General features: G+C 48.6%; 1 protein-coding gene across 8 annotated transcripts in view; it reads left to right on the top strand.

Annotated features, from left to right (window-relative positions):
• Positions 1-19,896, top strand: part of NIN (ninein) — a 62,011-nt gene that overhangs the window by 24,648 nt on the left and 17,467 nt on the right. For 7 of the 8 annotated variants that reach the window (XM_027704048.1, XM_027704047.1, XM_027704049.1 and 4 more), the window contains 18 exons: positions 215-254; positions 1,511-1,698; positions 2,748-2,894; positions 3,819-3,986; positions 5,699-5,835; positions 7,214-7,354; positions 7,507-7,681; positions 8,314-8,424; positions 9,165-9,254; positions 10,854-11,007; positions 11,348-11,469; positions 11,700-12,226; positions 12,964-14,961; positions 16,084-16,209; positions 17,028-17,097; positions 17,832-18,047; positions 18,400-18,513; positions 19,706-19,828. In XM_027704048.1, coding sequence (XP_027559849.1) covers positions 215-254; positions 1,511-1,698; positions 2,748-2,894; positions 3,819-3,986; positions 5,699-5,835; positions 7,214-7,354; positions 7,507-7,681; positions 8,314-8,424; positions 9,165-9,254; positions 10,854-11,007; positions 11,348-11,469; positions 11,700-12,226; positions 12,964-14,961; positions 16,084-16,209; positions 17,028-17,097; positions 17,832-18,047; positions 18,400-18,513; positions 19,706-19,828 — 4,647 coding nt within the window. The remainder of the gene's footprint in view (positions 1-214; positions 255-1,510; positions 1,699-2,747; positions 2,895-3,818; positions 3,987-5,698; positions 5,836-7,213; positions 7,355-7,506; positions 7,682-8,313; positions 8,425-9,164; positions 9,255-10,853; positions 11,008-11,347; positions 11,470-11,699; positions 12,227-12,963; positions 14,962-16,083; positions 16,210-17,027; positions 17,098-17,831; positions 18,048-18,399; positions 18,514-19,705; positions 19,829-19,896) is intronic. The other variant, XM_027704053.1, reaches the window with a different exon arrangement.

Below are 19,896 nucleotides of genomic sequence, written 5' to 3' on the forward strand. Positions count from 1 at the left end.
GGGCTTTGGGTGCCTCCTGCTGCAGCCATAGTTTCTCCCCACCCACCGGAGAACAAGGGAGGATCAAAGAGCCATGGATTGCCAGCCCAGCCCGCAGGGAGCTGGGAGATGAAAGCCCTGCAGCTCCTCCAGTGCTGATCTCAGAGTCTTTTTTTTTCCTGGGGGCGATGTCTTGCAATAGTAATAACTCAGGAACCTTTTGTTTTCTCCCCAGCGCTGGAAGACGCGAGACAGCGAGGAGTACGAGGCCGAGGGTAAGAGCAAAGAGCAGCACTTGGATGTGCTTGTTCTCCTGACAGCTTTGAAGATGAATCAGAGGAGCACATGGAGAGGGTCTCAGGCCAGCCTGGCTGGTGCAGAGCTCAGGGAGGTGCACCTTTGGGATGAAAGCTAAAGCAGGGGGCCTCAGAGGGCACAGCCTGTGCCTTCACCTCTCTGCCACCTTCATCCTGGTGTCCCTGACCTCAGCACCCCTGTCCTGGTCCCCACTCCTGCCCTGGGGGGTGCTGGCTGTAATGGAGCTCGGTGGGCACTAGATGTCAGCAGGAACCAGTTGTTAGAGGTTCCCTGGTTGTCATAGAATCATAAAATCGTATAGTTTGGTTTTGGATCTTAAAGATGTCCAGTTCCACCCCCTGCCGTGGTCAGGGACACCTTCCACTAGCCCAAGTTGCTCCAATCCCTGTCCAGCCTGGCCTTGAACAACTTCCAGGGAAGAGCTACCACTTCCCTGTGCCAGTGTTTTACCATCCTCATTGTAAAAACCTTCTTCCTTTTAATTGCTCCAACACCTCTTCTGCATTTCAGCTGCTCTCTAACTCCTACCCTATCCAAAGGGACCATGGTTTTTCTCCTAAAAATACTTTTCCAGCCCCAAGAGGTGGCCTTGCAGCTCCCTTGATCCCCTGACTGCCCAGGGGAGGAGGGGGTCCCTTCTCCATCTTTGCCTGGATAGAGAGCTGCCCTTCCCCTGGCTGGCAGCCCACGTTGGCCATTGGACTCAGCCACATTCCCAAAGATCCTCCTGGCCACCATCCCGGTTGTAGGTCACCCTGAACCTGGTCAGGCACTGGCACAGCTGCCCAGGGCAGTGGTGGAGTCCCCATCCCTTGGGGGGAATTAAAATGTGTGGACGTGGCACTTGGGGACGTGGGTTAATGGTGGCCTTGGCAGTGCTGGGGGAACAGTTGAACTTGATGATCCGAGAGATCTTTTCCAACCTCAACAATTCCATGATTCTACGACATGAGGTTCCCTCCCCTGTGGTGGCACATGTGAGTTGAATGCTGAGCAGAACCTTCTGGTGGACTCAGATACTGCTGGGACCGGTATCCATACCCCAAAATGCCAGGTGTGCTCTGAGCAGGATGAGCTCAGGCAGATGATCCCATGGGATCGGATGAGCCAGAAAGGAGCTCTGCCCACCACAGCAGCAGGTCCCCTGTGATGTGCAGGATCTCCAGGTCTTCTGGTGGCCGCCCCAAAAAGCAGAGCAATTTCCCATTTCCAGGACAGCTGCGCTTCTGGAACCCGGATGACCTGAACGCCTCCCCTGGCACCTCCCCCAGCCCAGACTGGATAGAGGAGAAGCTGCAGGAGGTCTGTGAGCACCTGGGGATCACCAGGGATGGCCACCTGAACAGGAAGAAGCTGGTTTCCATCTGTGAGCAGTACGGGTTGCACACGGTGGCCGGGGAGGTGAGTGACCACGTGGAGACCTTCACACCACTGCCTGTGTCCTGGGGTTTAGTGTGGCTCCCCCCAAATCTGTCCTGGTGAACAGGTTGCTACTTAAAAAGGACTTTCCAGCTGTAGGTCCTGATTTTTCCAGCAGTATTTTTGGTGTCATACCATCAGATGTGGGTGGCTGCTCTAGGAGGAGGCAGCTGCCAGCCTTGCGCCGTCGTGTGCGTGTCTTCTCATGCAATTGCAGAGGAAACTGGAATTTAAAAACATTTCTTGGATTCCAAGCATGTCTCCTTAATCCCAGGAATCTTCTAGCTAGACGGTAAATATGGGTTAAATATTCATAGGTGGTTGCTTTTGACTTTGTGGAGGCCTCTGGGCTGTTTCTGTCCTGCTGCAAGAGTCCACGAGAAAATGAATTCTTTAGCAAAGAAAGTCTCTTGTCAACTTAGGATTTCGTTTTATTAGAAAAGTCGGACTTTTTGCATCTTAAAACAACATGGCTTGTAATAATTCCCTCCATAAAACATGAGGCTGGGCAGGTATTCCTTTGCAGTATCTGCAATGAAATGCTTTCAGGGTATTAAGGCAGAAAATGGAAAAGATAAACTGTGGGCAAAGAAATAGTGAGGGACTAATCTGAACATCTCTGATCCTGCTCTTCAGAAAGCAGCACGCCCTGAAGCATAAAACAAATTTATTGTAACCTTGCAGTGTCTTACTGTGGGTTTTTTTTACCTGGTCACTTCAAGCTGCTGAGGGTTTGGCATCTCTCAGTGCGTCGTGCTGAATTCCTGAGGTCACCCTGTTTTAGGGAGCAGAATGAAATGAGGCTTTTTTTCATGCTGCCTCATTAAGTAGAGGCTCCAAGATGGTCATAGAGCTTTTTTCATGGTGTCTGTGTCTGCAGTTTTCCATGTGGAGGTTGCTGTACCAGCATTAGGCTGATGTGGTACCTGAGAACCTTGCTATTTTTAGAGCCTTGGGAATAGGGTGTTTCCTCTGTGCCAGATTGTCACTGTGGTGGTTTGGTGATGGATGTGACTTCTGTCTCCTTGCAGGTGCTCGAAGAGGTGCTCCACAACCTGGAGCAAGATGGGACCATGAGTGTGGAGGATTTCTTCTATGGCCTGATTAAAAATGGGAAGTCACTGACACCCTCGGCGTCTACTCCATACCGGCAGCTGAAGCGGCACCTCTCCATGCAGGTGAGAAACTGAGGTGGATCCTGGGAGAAAAGGAGGGGGAGAAGTCCTGAGCAAACCCCACTTAGCCTGTCTCCTCCTCTTGCTCACCATCTGTCCCTGGAGGGGTGGCTGTGAGGGTCCCTCTGCCCCGTGGAGGCAGGAGGTGGTCACAGGGAGCTGCTCCAAAAGCAGATTTCAAGTTCTCTCTCTCTCAGAAAAAGCTTCTTTGGGAGGGTTGGGGGGAGATGAAACAGAAAACACCCTCCTGTTAAAGGGGAGGTGGCTCTGGCAACCTGTGAAGTGCAGCAAGTAAATGGTGTAGAGTTATAGAATCCCAGAATGGTTTGGGTTGGAAGGGACCTTAAAAACCATCTCGTTCCACCCCCCTGCTGTGGACAGGGACACCTTCCACTACCCCAGGTTGCTCCAAGCCCCATCTAAACTGGCCTTGGACACTTCCAGAGATGGGGCATCCAGTATAAACTGGTTGCAGGGGGAAGTGATATCTGGGGTAGGCTGGGGGCTGTGGACATGCAGGTCCCTTCTCCAATTATTACTTATTTTCGGAGAGAGAGTTTGAAACCTACTCCCTGTCTTTGCCTGGAAGCTGAGGGCTGCACCCAAAGCACCTCTGCATGTGCTCCCTGCAGCCTTTTTAGGGGAGGTGACGCTCAAAACTGAAAATGGGCAGTGGAAAAAACACTTCTGGAGCACTGGGGACAGCTCTGAAACTGCCCCTCCTTGGATTTAGTTTAAATGCCCAGTGCCTGGTGAGGTCAGTGGGAGTGCTCCCGCCGGGCGTTTGCTTGGCAGTGAGGAACAGCAGGCCCTAATCCTTAATCTCTGGAGCAGGGGAAATTACATTTGTAAGCCTCTGTGGGCACGGGGTGACCAGATGCCTGGCGCTGCCCATGCCCTGTCACACCCTCACCCTTCTCCCGGCAGTCTTTCGACGAGAGCGGGCGGCGCACGACCACCCCCTCGGCCATGCCCAGCACCATCGGCTTCTCCCTCTTCTCCAGCCTGGATGACGGGATGGGGTATGGCTGCGTGGAGGGTGTCCTCGACTGCTGGCACCAGGAGGGCATAGAGAACAGCCAGGAGATCCTAAAGGTAACCACCAGCTCCATCCCACCCCTTGGATGTGTTTGTTTTTTTTTTTCCCCCCAGTGTTGGATGCTGGATTGTAACTGAGTTATTTTTTTTCCCTTCTAAAATCCCTGGGTTTTTTTTCCCCTTTTAAAACTTCCCAGAGGAGCTGCCCCATCCCTGGAAGTGTTCAAGGCCAGGTTGGACGGGGCTTGGAGCAACCTGGTCTGGTGGAAGGTGTCCCTGCCCATGGCAGGGGTTGGAAGAGAATGATTATTAAGGCTCCTTCCAACCCAAACCATTCTATGATCCCATAAAAATTCCCCGTGCTAGTGACGACAGTTCAGCGAAATTTCCAATAATTTCCTTTATGGTGCATCCCACAGAGATGGAAGCTAATGATAAAAATACAATGTGATTTCCAGCTTAGCTCAAAGGGGTCACCTATATTTGTTAGAAAGCAATTTTTAATTCCTTCCCCTCCCCAAATAGCTGCACCTCTCAGCACTGGCGTGACCTGAATTATTGCTGGTGCTGAGGTGGAGGACAGCACTTGAAACCTTGCCCAGTCCTTAGTGTTCTGTCAGAGGGAGTAAAAGGGTGATGGGGGTGGATATCAGATGCCTGAATAAACCCCATCCCTGTCCATCTCACTAGAAGCTGTGGATGGAAGAGGATAATTTCACGTGGTGGTCTCTGTTTTGAGACCCTCACTGGGTTCCCAGCAATGTGATTCCCTTGACTTTGCATATCCATGTGGATATTGAACACCCAGGTTGTAATAACCTCTGTCATTGCTCAGGCTTTAAAACCCACTTGTAGCCTGGGCTTGCACAGGGCAGTTTGAGAACGTGGGACCATCTTCACCAGACCTGTGTGTCCACCTTTACCTTCTCTTCTGGTGTTACTTTCCACTGGCAACTTCCTTTGTTGCTGGTACCCCTGGGGTGGTTTCTCCAGTGTCTGCAGTGTTTCAGCCCTACCACAAGTACTTTGCTCTGTGCTCCTGCAGAGTTAGATTGAATTAGGAAATCGTTTAAGTTGGAAAAGACTTCTAAGATCGAGTCCAGCCATCAACTTCACCACTAAAATGTGTCCGCAAGTGTCACGTCCATATGAATTTTGAATACAAAAGGAAAGGCCTTTCTTCAAGGACGAGTTGGACAGGGCTTGGAGCAAACTGGTCCAGTGGATGGTGTCCCTGCCCGTGGCAGAGAGGTTCAAATGAGACCGTCTTTAAGGTCCCTTCCAACCAAACCGTTCTGGGGTTCTATAAAATTCCAAGCAGTTGCTGATAACTTGCTTTCTAAGAGGTGAGATCCTTGCTGTCAAATCCTTCCTGGTTTTGTGCTGCCTCTATTGCAAGAGCTGGTTCTGTTTAACATCAGCATCTCCAACCACTTTGTTGCAGCAGCTGCTATTTAGGAAGGCCGCTGTCATTAGATCCTCTGGAGAATTAGTGCATTTCATCAGGCCTGGGCTTAATTTCCTGTTGGTCTTGCAGCTCAGCCGGGACACTTCCCCATCTCCACAGCTGGCAGCAGCTCTGGAACGCAGGGGGAGGTGGCAGAGATGTCTGGTTTATTGCCCCGGAGGCGTTTGTGACAGATTAATTAGCGAGCAAAGATCTCTTCTGAGCCTCCTCGTTTCATCCTGTCACTTCACGTCCAAACGTCTCCGGGCTCCCGCGGGGCAGGGGGGGCTCGTTCCGCTCTAACGACGCGTTGTTTTCGCAGGCTTTGGACTTCAGCTTGGATGGGAAGGTGAACTTGACGGAGCTGACGCTGGCCCTGGAGAATGAGCTCCTAATAACCAAGAATGGGGTCCACCAGGCAGCCCTGGCCAGCTTCAAAACGGAGATCAGGCACCTCGTGTAAGTCGCTGGGATCGCTGGATGCGCTGCGGGAGCTGAAGGGGCAGCTGAGGGATGGTGGTGTGGACGTGGCACTGGAAGGCTCAGTTCTCTCTTAGATTGCTCCCAAACTTCCAGCTGTCTCCTTTTTTTCGAAATGCTCCCCTCAAGGATTGCAGAAAAATATAGTGGAAAAATAAAAAAAATGAAAGCAGGATGTTGTTCCCAGTCTGGGAACAGTCTGGAAGTGGTCACTGCTATTCCCAGTGGTCATGGATGGCCAAGGAATGCACAGCTTAGGACGGGGACTGGTGCAGTTTGTTATCAGTAGCTTTAATCCAAACTGATTTCTTGCATCCCAGATCTTTTGCCATGTGATAGACGTGAGGGGGAGGTACAAAGTCACCGTGCAACCCCCCTTTTTTCATTTGAAAGTCAACACAATTTGGCTTTGCACTGGACCTGCTGTGCAGGTTTCTCTGTTCAGGGAGTGTGGGAGATGGGAAACATTTCCTTGTATGTATATTTATTAACTTATAACTTATATATATGTATATTTATTAATTTATAACTTATATATATGTATTACTGAAGCTCAAATTTTCCCACACACCAATTGATCCTCTTGTCCACCCCGCTTTGGAGACCCTGGCTTTAAGCACTGCACCCTCAGTTTTGTGTGGATTCACTCCTGTTGTGAATTCACTCCATCTGCCACATACCTGGACTCCAGTTGTTTGTGTTGTTTTGTTTGTACTGGAAATCTTTGAATAGTTTAGATATTCAGGATATTCATATGACAGGCTGAGGGAGCTGGGGGTGTTCAGCCTGAAAAAGAGAAGGCTCCAGGAAGACCTTAGAGACCCTTCCAGTACCTAAAGGAGCTCCAAGAGAGCACCAAGAGGGACTTTGGACAAGGGTCTGGAATGACAGGACAAGGAGGAATGGCTTCACCCTAATGGAGGGCAGGGTTAAATGGGATATTGGGAAGAAATTCTTCCCTGTGAGGGTGGTGAGGCCCTGGCACAGGTTGCCCAGAGAAGCTGTGGTTGCCCCTGGATCCCTGGAAGTGCCCAAGGCCAAGTTGAACAGGGCTTGGAGCAACCTGGGCTAGTGGAAGGTGTCCATGCCCATGGCAGGGGGTGGAACTGGATGATCTTTAAGGTTCTTTCCAACCCAAATGAGTCCAGGATTTGATGAATTTGGGAAGCCTGAGGTCTCAGGACCTGTGGGGACATTAAGACATGTCTGGAGCTGTGGGTGCAAGTTCAAATCTAGTGACTCGATGTGGTTGATAAGACCCTTGGGGAGCTTTCCCAGCTGTTCTCCTCCCCCTCAAAAAACCCTTCGGGGGAGGAGGAAGGGGTGACCTAACCCAGGATGGCTCTGCTTCCCCTAGGGAGAGGTTTGACCAGGTGGCCAGAGAGAAGGAGAAGCTGCGGTCGGACTTGGAGAAGGCCGAGAAGCTGAAATCCCTGATGGCCTCCGAAGTGGACGATCACCACGCCGCGATCGAGCGCCGGAACGAGTACAACCTCAGGTGTGGTGTCCCAAACCAGCCCTCCCCTCCTCCTTGGCACCGCTGCCACAGCATCCCAGGGACTTGGTGGCACGGGTAGTGCCCTCACTCCCAGCAGCGTTTGCCACCTTCTTCTTTTTAACAAGCTCTTCTCGCCTCCGGTGCCTCCGTAGGAAGCTGGACGAGGAGTACAAGGAGCGGATCGCGGCCCTGAAGAACGAGCTCCGGAGAGAGAGGGAGCAAATCCTGCAGCAGGCCAACAAACAGAGGCTGGAGCTGGAGCAGGAGATTGAAAAGCTGAAAACAGATGAGAATTACATCCGGGACCGCCTGGCCCTGTCCCTGAAGGTAACAGGGACCCAAGAGTCGGGATTTCCCCCGAAAGGGAGGGATGTGCTGAGCAGGGAGCGCTTCTTGTGGAGAGGGTGTGTTATGGTGTGTGTTGAGCTGGCCAAAAGTAGTTTAAGCAGCCAGATAGATGTGTATCCATGAGAATCATTTTTTGGGTCACCTCCATGGGCTGTTCCTTGGCTTGCTAGGGCTCCAATTCAAATCTCTGCTGCCATCAAGTGCGGAGCGTGTGTGTGCACGGCTGCCTTGCTGGATCTTTTTCTGTCCAACCAGGAGATTAAACACCTCAACAATGGTTAAAACATTGCTTTAAAAACAAATAAAAAACCCCCAAACATCTAAAGCAAACCCCAAACATCTAAAGTAAACCCCAAACATCTTACTGTTATGCCCTTTATGCCTTTTGATGCTTTTTCACAAGTCCAGCGTTCACACTTGGCTGTGGCAGGAGTGGGTTGTGTGCACGTGGATTCATAATTCCTGTCTCTGGCTGAAGCTTGAAACAGTGTCATGCTCCAACTTGAGTGGGAGTAACTCTTTTTTTTTTTTTTTAATTAATTAACACAAGATTATATTTTCCTCCTCCAAATGCTGAGGGTGTTGTGGGGGGTGTTTTTTGTTTGGTCCAGGAAAACAGCCGCCTGGAAAGCGAGCTGCTGGAAACGGGAGAGAAACTGGCCGAGTGTGAAAGTCTGGCAGGCAAACTGCAGAGGAACTTGGAAAACGTCCTGGCTGAGAAGGTAAACTCTCCTTTTCCTGGTGGGATTCCAGAATTAAATCCCTTTTAAGAGGCTCCTGGGGTCCTTATCCAGGTGGGACCGAGGTGACATGGATTGCTTTCCAGCTAAGGAAACTAAAGATGCTCCACCTTAGCTGTAATTTTACTCTAGTTAAAGTAGGAAGCCTTAGAATGAAGCAATCATCCTGCAGATCTGCAGGGATTTATTTTTTTTTAACTCAGAGCAAAATTTTGAACAAGCCCAACATGCAGGTCCTTTCCAGGGAAGCGGATCCACGAGGAGTTAGGTGTTATATGGCATCTCTGCTGAAATAATGTGGAAATCAAAGTGAATGCCTGATCCTGGCTGTGTTAGTTTAAACTCATCAGAATATCAACTTCTCCAAAGGCATTTGAGTTTGTGCATCCACAGACAAATGTTCATGTGCTGGGATTCCCACCCAGCATCTGTTTTCCAGACTTCTTGAAAGTTTGGGATTATTTATTGCACAGAGATGTGCATCTGCCAAACTAGAAAACTGAAATCAGAGGGAGCATGAGAACTGTGGTGGCAGACAGTGTTTTGAGGGAGGTTTGCTCATTGTTTCCCACTAGCAGGGAGGTAGAGTTTCTTTATTTAAAATGAAAAATAGAAGGGAAGGAGGCACAGGCTGCTGGAATAGGCTGCAGGAATGGCATCCATGCTGTGCTGAGCAGGGCTGTTTGGTGGGTGAGTAACTGGATCCCATTCATGTGTTTCAGTTTGGTGACCTGGATCCCAACAGTGCAGAGTTTTTCCTGCAGGAGGAGAGACTGGCCCAGATCAAGAGCGAGTACGAGCAGCAGTGCAGAGTAAGTGGAGCCCAGAGCTGAGACCTGACACCCTTCTTCACCAAGACTGTCACAGAATCATTTAGGTTGGAAAAGCCCAACTGTACCCCCAGCACTGCCAAGGCCACCACTAACCCACGTCCCCAAGTGCCACATCCTTACTGCAAACAGCAGCACAGAGGGGCTTGGAAAACTCTTCCCACAGAGGCAACTGAGCTGAAGAGGATGAGGTGCCCCAAGGGTGGAGCCCTGGGAATTCAGAGTTGCAGGAACTCGCAGCAGAAATCAGATATATCCACACCTTGCTGGTTTCCAAACCACTGGTGTTTTATTAAAATAAAGCTGAGAATGGAAAGTTTTTCTCCTCCCCAAATCTTGTATGGCTGAAAGACTTCTTCGAGGTGAGCCTGCAGGTTATCTGTTTACATACCTGCTTTCTGATGCCTGCAGTGGTACCAGCTCATCTTTTGCCCAGAGGAGCTGTGGCTGCCCCTGGATCCCTGGAAGTGTTCCAGGCCAGGTTGGACAGGGCTTGGAGCAACCTGGTCTAGTGGAAGGTGTCCCTGCCCATGGCAGGGAATGGAGCAAGATGGGGTTCCAGGTCCCTTCCAACCCAAACCAGTCTTGGATTTTATGGTTCTATGATCTGTTCTGCATGATCCTTTTCATTTAAGAAAGGGCTGCCTTTGCCCAAGGCTGTCTGATCAGAAACAGCTCTCTTGGGAAGTTGCAGTTTACAAGCAAAAACTGTCTAGGAATAGGTGTCGGATTGACAGTTCTGGATATGCAGCCGATTGCTCTGTTTTTGAGTAGGGCAGATATAAATCACTACCCAGGGTTCGCTTTTTGAGCCTTTTAGATCTGCAGAATTCTGTGTTTACACATTCAGGGAGTTATTTCCCTCAATAACTGCTGTTCATGGAGCGGAGTGTGCGGCATTTGGCACAAACACTCGGGATATTCTTCTGGCAAAGGGGCAGAAGTACCAGATGGTAAATGCAGCAATGGGGGGATCTCGTTCCTGATTTGATCTTTTGCTTCTGATTTGATTCTTTTATTTTTTTTGTCAAGTAGATGGTGTTTGAGGAGGTATTTCTTGGCTGTTTGTAAAGGTTCCTGCTGTTTAATAAAAGGTCCCAGGAAGAAGGAATCAAGTGAAAGGTGCCTGGAGCACGATGTGCTTTCACCTTTGAGAATTTTGCATCATAGAATCCCAGAATGGTTTGGGTTGGAAGGGACCTTAAAGACCATCCCATTCCACCCCCTACCACAGGCAGGGACACCTTCCACTAGCCCAGGTTGCTCCAAGCCCCATCCAACCTGGCCTGGAACACTTCCAGGGATCCAGGGGCAGCCACAGCTTCTCTGGGCAACCTGTGCCAGGGCCTCCCCACCCTCACAGCTGGGAATTCCTTTCCAATATCCCATCTAACCCTGCCCTCTGGCAGTTTGAAGCCGTTCCCCCTTGTTGCTTTGCTGATAGGAGGATGACTATGGCACGATGGATTATTGACAAGTCTTTCCCTACTGTAATTCCCACCTAAGTGGGAATAGGTTGATGGGTTGGATGCTCAGCTGCTTTGGTTCCTTTCACTCAGATCTCCCTTTCCTCCCTCTCAGGAGCTGCAGGACCAGATCGATGAGCTGCACTCGGAGCTGCAGGAGTACCGTGCCCAGGGCAAAGTGCTCAGGCCTTCCCTGAAAAATTCCCTCTCGGAAGAGTTTGATATCGATGTGAAGGGTCACGGCAACAGCGGGATCGAGCCTGACCAAGGTAAAGAACATCTCCACTAGGACCAAGATCTGTGTTGTAGGGGTTTATGATAACATCTGGGAGGTAGTTCCATGAAAACCTTCCCAGTGAGACTTGATCACCACCTCTATTTTGATATTTAACGTTAATTTGGAATGTGGCTGCTGGATTATATTTAAAGCCAAAATTAATATTTTCAGTCACTTGTCTGTGTTTGTGGTGGGAATTTAAGAGCTGCAAGTAGCAGCCTAAACAAATTTAAATTGATGAAATAATTCTGTTGAGAATTTTATATATTTATATATTATATAATGTTTTTATTCTCATATAAATTATTACTATCTATTTTTTATTTCCAAAGGACTTGGTTCAGAAGACTGTAACCCCCTAAATATGAGCATAGAGGCAGAAATGGCCATTGAGCAAATGAAGGAGCAACATCACAGGGATCTACATCACCTCAAACAGGAGCTTGAAGACACAGTAAGTGCTGGAATGAGATGGTCTTTAAGGTCCCTTTCCCACCCAAACCATTCTGGGATTCTGTGATCCCAGTAAGAAATAAAGCTTTGCAGGGGAAACCAATATAAGATGCTGATGTGTAAATCAAAATATTCAGTAAAATGTATATATAAAACTATAATACGGAAATATTGAGGAAAATATAATATTCTGTGGGAAATTAATGAATCTACCCTGTTTTCCTTCTGTAGGTGAGCCACTATGAAAAGCAGCTGGACGAGACAAAAGCCCACTGGGAAAAGGAGCAAGAGGATATGAGGAAGAAGTACTCCGAAGAGATGAATGTCATGGAAAAGCAGATCACTGGCCTCAAAAATCAAATAGCAGAGCTGCAGGGAGAGGCAGCAGTGCTCAGGGAGCAGCAGGAAGAGCTCGACTGCAAACACAACGACGAGAAAAACAAATTGCAGGTGTGTTTTGAGGAGGAAAAAGCCAACCTGCAGGAACTGCTGAGGCAGGAGCACGAAGAGGACGTCAGGGCCAGACTGGAGCAGGTGAACGAGAAGTTCAGCCGGGAACGGGAAGAGCTGATCCAAAACGGCATCTGGGTGGAAGAGAAGATGAGAGTCCTGGTGCAGACGCTGCGGGAGGAGAAGGGGGAGCTGGAACGTGGCTTCCACGAGCAGCTGAAGAGGCTGGCGGAGGTGCACGCCCTGGAGAAGGAGGAGCTGCAGCAGGAGCTGCTGAGGAAGCACGAGCAGGAGCTGGAGGAGGAGAGGTGAGTGTCTGGTGTGCTGAACCTCCATGGCTTGGCGTGGTGGCCAAGCTGGGCCTAGTGCAGATGAACCCATGACACCTAATTCCAAGTGTTCTGACCGTACACTGCTGTTTCCTGTTCTATTCCACAACACTGGGCTGCTCACCAGGGTTTTGGTGGGTTTTTTTTTCCCTTCTGACCTTTCTCAAGCAGATATTTATATTAATTTTTAGCTTGCCCAGAGGCAGCAGTGGTGTTAAAGCATAACCAGGCGTGATTAACTTGAGCTCTGTTCAGGATCCCTGTGCTTTACAAATCCCTGCTTTTGTCCTTCTGAAACATCTGGGTTTTCAGAGTTCTTGGCTGAAGAAGGAAAGGGATGGCTGGGAAATGCTTTTTTTAGCCAACATCACGTGTCAAAAGCAACTAAAACCATCCTGGGGTGACGAGGGAGATGAGGGTAAAAACATCTACCCCCACAAATCTGAGCACAGGAGCAGAAAGGGCACACATTGCCCATGAAACCTTTTCTGAGGACATTTCGTGAGTTGTTACACTTCTCCAAAGCTTTTCCTTTTTGAAGTTTCACCAAATCGCCTCAATTTTAACTTTAGCTCTCAGAAACACCCGTGCAATAGCGCGAAACTCAGTGAAAAAGGGATTTATTTTTTTCCCAGCTTGTTTTTGTTCAAAAAGCCATTTTGAATCTCTTTGAGGTAGCCCAGAGTTTAGTAATATTTTATATTAACCGTGTTTAGGAATAAAATGGCAAGTGACTATAACAGAAGAGCATCTCATGCACAAACTCAGTTTTCTGTGGACACACAAACCCTTGTGAGCAAATATGAAGAAAGTCTCCAAAGCCTGGAAGGGCGTTACCAGCGGGAGCTGCGTGAACTCGCTGAGCAGCAAAGGGAGGAGAAATCCCAGTGGGAGTTTGAAAGGGAGGAGATTGCTCAGGAGGTCGCTGAAGCCCACGAGCACCTGAAGGAGAGCCTGGCAAATGAAAAGGCTGTTTCTTCCGCCCTGACCCAGGAGAGAGATCTCCTGGAGAAGAACTTCAAGGAGGAGGTGAACAAGCTGGTGTGCGAGAGGGAGCAGCTCGAGAAGGAGCTGCGAGACCTGAGGGGCGCCGCCGAGGAGCAGGAGAAAAAGCTGAGGGAGAAGATAGCCCAGCTCCAAAACGACCACGAAAAAGAGCTTAAGGACAAAGACGAGTTAATATCCATGGTGGAGGAAAATGGGAAGCTGGTTAGGCAAAAGCTGGAGAGACTGGACAGTGAGTATAAGCAAGAGAAAGAGGAGCTCAACTCCAAACTTCTTGCTCTGGAGAGTGCAAACAAAGACATCTGTGCAAGGGCAGAGACAGAAAAGGCGGAGATGAGTTTGGAAATCTCAGCCCTTCAAGGGAAAATACAGGAACTGCAGTGGGAGGCGCGTGGTTTTTCCGCCCTACAAAGCCATTACAGGGCCCTGGAGAGCGAGTACGCAAAAGCCAAGAGCAAAATTGCTTCTTACCCTGGTACAGCACCTCTGGGGGACGATGCAGAAGTTCTCCAAAGCCTGCAGAAGGTGCACGAGCAGGCTGTGAAGGAGAATGTCAGGATGGCTGCCCAGATCCTCAGGCTGCAGCACCGGCTCCGAGCCGCAGAGCAGGAACGACCTCCCAGTCCCGGCCACTCCGACTCTGGCTCAGAACCAGAGGGAATAGATCCCAGTTTTGAAGGGATTTTGCCCAGTGATTGTCAAGATGCAGAGAAGGGAATGGATTCAAATGTCCTTCCGCCTTTGGAAGCTGATAGTACAGACCTGGAAGATCTGACGGAGGTGGATTCAGATTTGGAGGAAGGATGCGCAAAAGCCGGAGCAGGCGGCCAAACGCCTTGGATACAAGGAAGTGAAGCAGTTCTGGATGCTGATGGCAATTGGGATTGTGACAGGAACCAAGAGCTGCTTTTTTGGGTGCCTCTGCTGCCGAAAAACAGGGATCTCGAGAAGGTTCCCAGAGCAAAAATGCTACACAACGATGTTAAACTGCAGAAGGTTCCTCCGCTGAATGGCAGAATAGCTCCCAAAAATAAAGGGTTTGTTTCCGATGCTTTGAAGCTGCAGGTTGAGCTTGAAAAGGCTGAAGAACTGAGTGAAGCCTCTTCTCTGTTGGATCACGCTCCTGGATCAACCAATGGTGACCTGAAGAGCATTATAACTCAGCTTTGGAAAAGGGTCAAAGAGTTGGAAGACAGATCCATGGCACAGGCTGAACTTCTGTCACTGCAGGAAGAAATTCAGGTGGAAAACGAGGATCTGAAAGCTGAAATGATGCAGTTAATTGAAAGGAATAAAGTACTAGAAGACAACCTGGAAAGGCTGAGAAGCCTTCGTTGCGAACGGGGAGAAAGCGAGCTGGAAAGCGTCAAGTTCAAGGAGGAAGACACGCAGCTCCTCCAGAACATCACGGAATTGGAAGATGTCCAAGAACAAGACGTAGATCTGCACAGTGACACGAGAGGTGGGAAGCTGGAAGAACATCCCACAGCGTTCACAGGCCAGCAAGACAATTCCCAAAGCGCCGGCGGGGCGGGAGGGGCGTTGGCGGAAAAGAGGGAGCCGCAAAAGCCCGACCGGGAGGAGGAAGCGGCTGCTCCGGGCATCCCAAACTCCACGTCCTTCCACCGCCAGGGCGAGGAGAGGAGCGTGGTGACACAGGGCTTGCAGAGCACGTGCACTGAGCTGCAGCAGAAGGTTGATATCCTGAGGTAACGTAGTCTCGCACCGACGCGCCGTAGCCGCACTAACCCCGGTCCCAACCCACCGCTCCACACGCTGCACGGCTCCTGCATTAACCACCCTAGTCTAACTCTTGAGTAGCAAGCAGTGCCATTGGACTCCTAACTCCTCTAATCCCGGATAACCACCGCTGGAATAAGTAAATAAATAAGTAAATGTGTGTGGCTTCTCTCCCTAACCCGAGTGGTAAACCAGGAGCGACCTGCCAGCTGTCCTGTGGACGTAGTCACCATCACAGTGTGTAGTTTGTAATACAGAAACCCCCTGTATTTCCATGTCCAAAATCCGTGGTAACACTTCCAGAATGCTTTTAGCTTTTACTAATATCACTTCGCTCCGTTTGTTCCCTTCTAGTCCCGAGTGTTGCTCGGAATTGATGAAATTGCTCCTATTTTTCACAGTGTTTCACTTAATACTGGAGAATTATGGTAATTTGAAATGCTAAAAGGGCTTCTGCTTTTCCTCAATATTTAAGTTAATACGAGAGAATTATAGTGGCTTTTTGTTCCCAGTTAGGTGTTTGATATGGTAAATACCACTATAACACAGAGAATATCATAGGTTTTACCTACTTGTTTTTAACTGCTGTATTTCAGCAAGGATTTTTATTTTTTTTTCATGGATAAAGTGGCTACAAGTGGCTTAATTATTGTTCAGCACCAGCTTCCTGCAGGAAATTGTTCTTTCAGGTGTTGTACCGTGGCTAAGTTATCTCTGTGCAGTCGCCTGAGGACAGAAAAGGCACTTTCCAACAGCGCTGTTCCCAGAATTCTGAGTTCCAGTTGGGGAAACAGCTTGCTTTCCTGGCAATATTGTGGGGTGAAGCTATTTGTAACTTAAGGACTGAAAGATATAGGAGCTTTTTAGATTTTAACTGTACAAAAACGTGCCAAAAGAGCCCCTTTTTTTAACGAACTGGGGAGCGCTCTTACCAAAGAAACATGAAATATGAATATACCATTTTATACATAAAACAAGCCAGCTGCAGCTTTGCTTTGAAGCATTACAGGTGTATCTCAGGCTTGGGGGACTTTTTCCTCCCTGGGTTGTTACACGGGAACTGTTCTCATGGTCTCCTCCCCCTGCCCCAGATGCGAGGCCGAGAAGCTCCGAGAGGAAAACGCCGTCCTGAAAAACGAGGTGACTTTGTTGAACGAGGAAGGAAGTGCTTCCAGCCTGAAGCTGAGGGAGCTAAATGGATCCAGGGAAGAGATGAGGTGAGAATTCTGTGGGGCACGTGCCCAAGTGGTGCCTTCAGGCTGTTACTGCAGTACAGTGGGTTTGTCCCTTCTCTCCGAGCTCCTTCGCGTGTGAGATGTTCTACAAATCTGAAACGGGCTCATTTCATGGTGCTGTTGGAAATCCAGCAGGTTGACAGGCTATTCCTCATCCTTTTCCCTGCCCATTCTTAGCTGTAGGCATTGAGATGACCCAGTAACACACACAGAAGCACAGGACCTACTTGGGAGCTGACCTGATGCAATTATTTGTGCTTCAGCAAAGGCAGGGAAAGGCACACGTGGCAGATTATTCCAGTCATTTGGTCTCTGATAAGTACAGAACCATCCACGATGCTGGGATTATTCTTCTCTTCTAGAAAAGACCTCCATGGGGCACCTTGAGGGTCGAATTCTTGCCAAGCTTATGCAAAGCAGTGATGCTGAGCAATAAATAAATATCCGGAATTGTCATTTTTGACGATGCTAAAAAACAGCCCTTTCTTAAAATCATGGAATCATTAAGGCTGGAAAAGACCTCCAAGATCATCAAGTCCAACCATTAACCCAGCACTGCCAGATCCACCACTAAACCTTGTCCCCAAATGCCACATCCAAGTGTTTTTTTGGACCCTTCCAGGAATGGGAGCTCCACCCCTTCCCTGGGCAGCCTGTGCCAGGGCTTGACAGCCCCTTCAGTGAAGGAATTTTTCCTTGTATCCAACCCTGACACAACCTGAGGCTGTGTCCTCTTGTCCTATCTTAATTAATATATTAATAAGTGATTTTAATGTTAATGAGCTTTTATTTTTCCTTAGGCAAAAGATAGAGTCTGTGAGGAAGGAGAAAGTGGCTGTACAGAAGATGGTTGAGAACCTGAAAAAACAGGTGTGTGGTCAGAGCCCAGAACCTTCTCTCTAGAAACCATCACTGTATAAAAACTGTTCCTTGGATGGTCACAAAGGCAGTGGAAAACAATCATTTTATAAATTTAAACTTTGATAACTGTTCTTATTACCTCCTTGGGATTGATTTGAGGCTTGTTTGACCTGCTCAGAAGACAACAGCTGTAATTATCCAGCTTACAGAGGCTAGAGAGCCCTTTCCAAAGTCAACTTGGAAAGTTTATTTCATAGAAGTATAAAGTTTAAATCTTTATTTTGTAGTCTTTGTGGGTAATGCTTTGCAGTAGCCCACGGGGAAATAGAGATGATGTGACTCAGCCTCTGCTTATTTCCCAGCTGGCTGGTTCTAGGAATGCTGCCAGCTGTTATCCATGTGATTGCTACTTTTATTTTAGGGGTGGTTTGTTATGCTGGCCAAAGTAGAAGGTTTAAGTAGCTTTTACATTCGTGTCCCTCTCAGCATTGCTGAGGAAAATTCTTCTTAGAATAACCTACTAGGATAACCTTCAAAATCCACATCAGCATGGCAAAGGGAAGGAGGAACAGTGCAGTGCTGGGTGACTGATATAACTGGTCTAATTAAGGCCAATTAACTGGTCAGAGTCACTGTTGGAGTGACACTTGTCACGTCTTTAATCCCCTTAATAGAAAGGAAATATTAAAAACCTCATTCCCGGTGGAAAATCAGTCATAGCTGACACTGCTGTCCCCACTCAGGTGGCGGATCTGAAGACCAGGAACCAACAGCTGGACTCTGAAAACACGGAACTGAGCCAGAGGAACTCCAAAAATCAGGCAGATGTGCAGGATCTCAATCAACAGCTGGCAAGGGTGCTCGAGCAAAAGGAGAGGGAAGAGGGAAAATGTACCCTGGAAGAGTGGGAAAAGGAGAGACTGGTACTGAAACAGGAACTGGAAAACTCCAAAATAAAGGTACAGGATTATACCGGGACAATTGGACTTCCAGGTGCTATGGAATGGGCGTCCCTGTCTTGGGATGTGCGTGGGGTTTCAGAGCTGAACTTTGCTAAGTTCTGGCTTAAACATTCCTGCACGGGGCGGGAAGGAAAGCCTGGCAGCAGCCAAAAGCCAGGAGGTAAAAACCTGCAGGTTGGCCTTGAAAATGGTGCCAAATATTTCCCTGCACTTTCCCAGCATGGCTGTTGTGTTCATCCAGTGCCATCCCAGCTCTAACCACTCTCACTGGCTGCAGCATCCTCTGCTTAACCTTTTGGTACCCTGTGAGTCTCCTGAATTGAAATCTGAGCCCTTTGCTTTTTTGCAGTCCTCAAATCTGGTGTCGTCTCTGGAGGTGGAGGTGTCGAAGATGAAGGTTCAAGCTCATCTCATGGAGCAGGAGAACCACATCCTCAAGCAGGAGCTGGAGAAGACAAAACAGGTATGGCATCCTATTGCCTGGAGAGGCTGTGGCTGCCCCATCCCTGGAAGTGCTGGACAGGTTGGAGCAACCTGGGCTAGTTGAAGGTGTCCCTGCCCATGGCAGGGGGTGGAATGAGATGGTCTTTAAGATCCCTTCCAACCCAAACCATTTTATGATTCCATTTGAGTGCTATCAGATAATTCTCACCATCTTTTAATGTATTCTGGGTTGAGAAAAGTTTAATTTCTTTAAAGAAAGGTCATAAAAGTAAGGGAAAGTAACTCCTCTTGAAACAGTCTCTGGGTACAATGCACAATTGTTCAAATGAGGTTGGGGTCACTTAGACTTTGCCAAAAGATTTTTGGCAGTAGTGGATCTACAGGGAGAAGCTTTGGTAAAGCACAGAGATTTAAAGCTCTAATCAAGGAGTAGACAGGGAAAATGGGATCCACAGGAGAACATTTCTCTGTGTAATTGGTGATACCCATATAACTCCACTGAAGGGCTGAGCTCTTCCAGCATGTCCTCTCAGAGAGAATTCCTACTGCTAAATCCATCTGGAGATATGGGTGGAGATAATTTCCTGGAGGGCTCAGTTATCTCCTGTGTAAGCACAGTTCAACTGGCTGTAAATATATGCTAATAAACACAGATAATGAAGGCTACAAATGAAATGAGTCACCTCCCTGATCAGGGCTCCACAAAGTCATTTTCTGTGCAAACCACTCATTTGAGACACCCAGTGCTCAGGGTAGATAATGGTCTTAAAAAGCAAAAGCAGCTGAGGCCTGTTCAGTAATGAGGGAATTGTGGCTGGATGTAATTACAGGCAGGAGATGGAGTGAGGAAAGGCAGGAGAGCCTGGGAGAAGGCAGAGTGCTCAGTTGGGAAAAGGATCAGAAGTCAGCAGTACAGTGGTTTTCCCTCCATGTGTTTTCACACATGTCGATTTAGATTAAATATTAGGGAGAAATTCCTCCCTGTGAGGGTGATGAGACCCTGGCACAGGTTGCCCAGAGAAGCTTTGGCTGCCCCTGGATCCCTGGAAGTGTCCAAGGCCAGGTTGGACGAACTTGGAGCAACCTGACCTAGTTGAGGATGAACCTTTTAAAGATCCCTTCCAACCCAAAGCATTCCATGATTCCATGACTTGCATCCCAACTCCTGCAGCAGCACAGAAACACAACTGTGAGGGGTTTGCTTTCCACAGCTGCCCAGGTGCCCTGATCTCTCCGACCTCCAAAACGAAGTTTTGAGCTTAATTACGAAAAATGAAAAGCTGCAGAAGGAGAAAGAAGCCCTGAGTGAGGAATTGAGCAGATGCATTGATAAGGTAAGAAAGAGCTGCAAATCCACATCACTTAAAATTCTTGTGTTATCTGTATCACCATAACCTCTAAA

This window comes from Neopelma chrysocephalum, unplaced genomic scaffold (genome assembly GCF_003984885.1).
Source record: "Neopelma chrysocephalum unplaced genomic scaffold, ASM398488v2 Primary Assembly neopelma1_253, whole genome shotgun sequence".
Taxonomy (NCBI): Eukaryota; Metazoa; Chordata; class Aves; order Passeriformes; family Pipridae; genus Neopelma; species Neopelma chrysocephalum.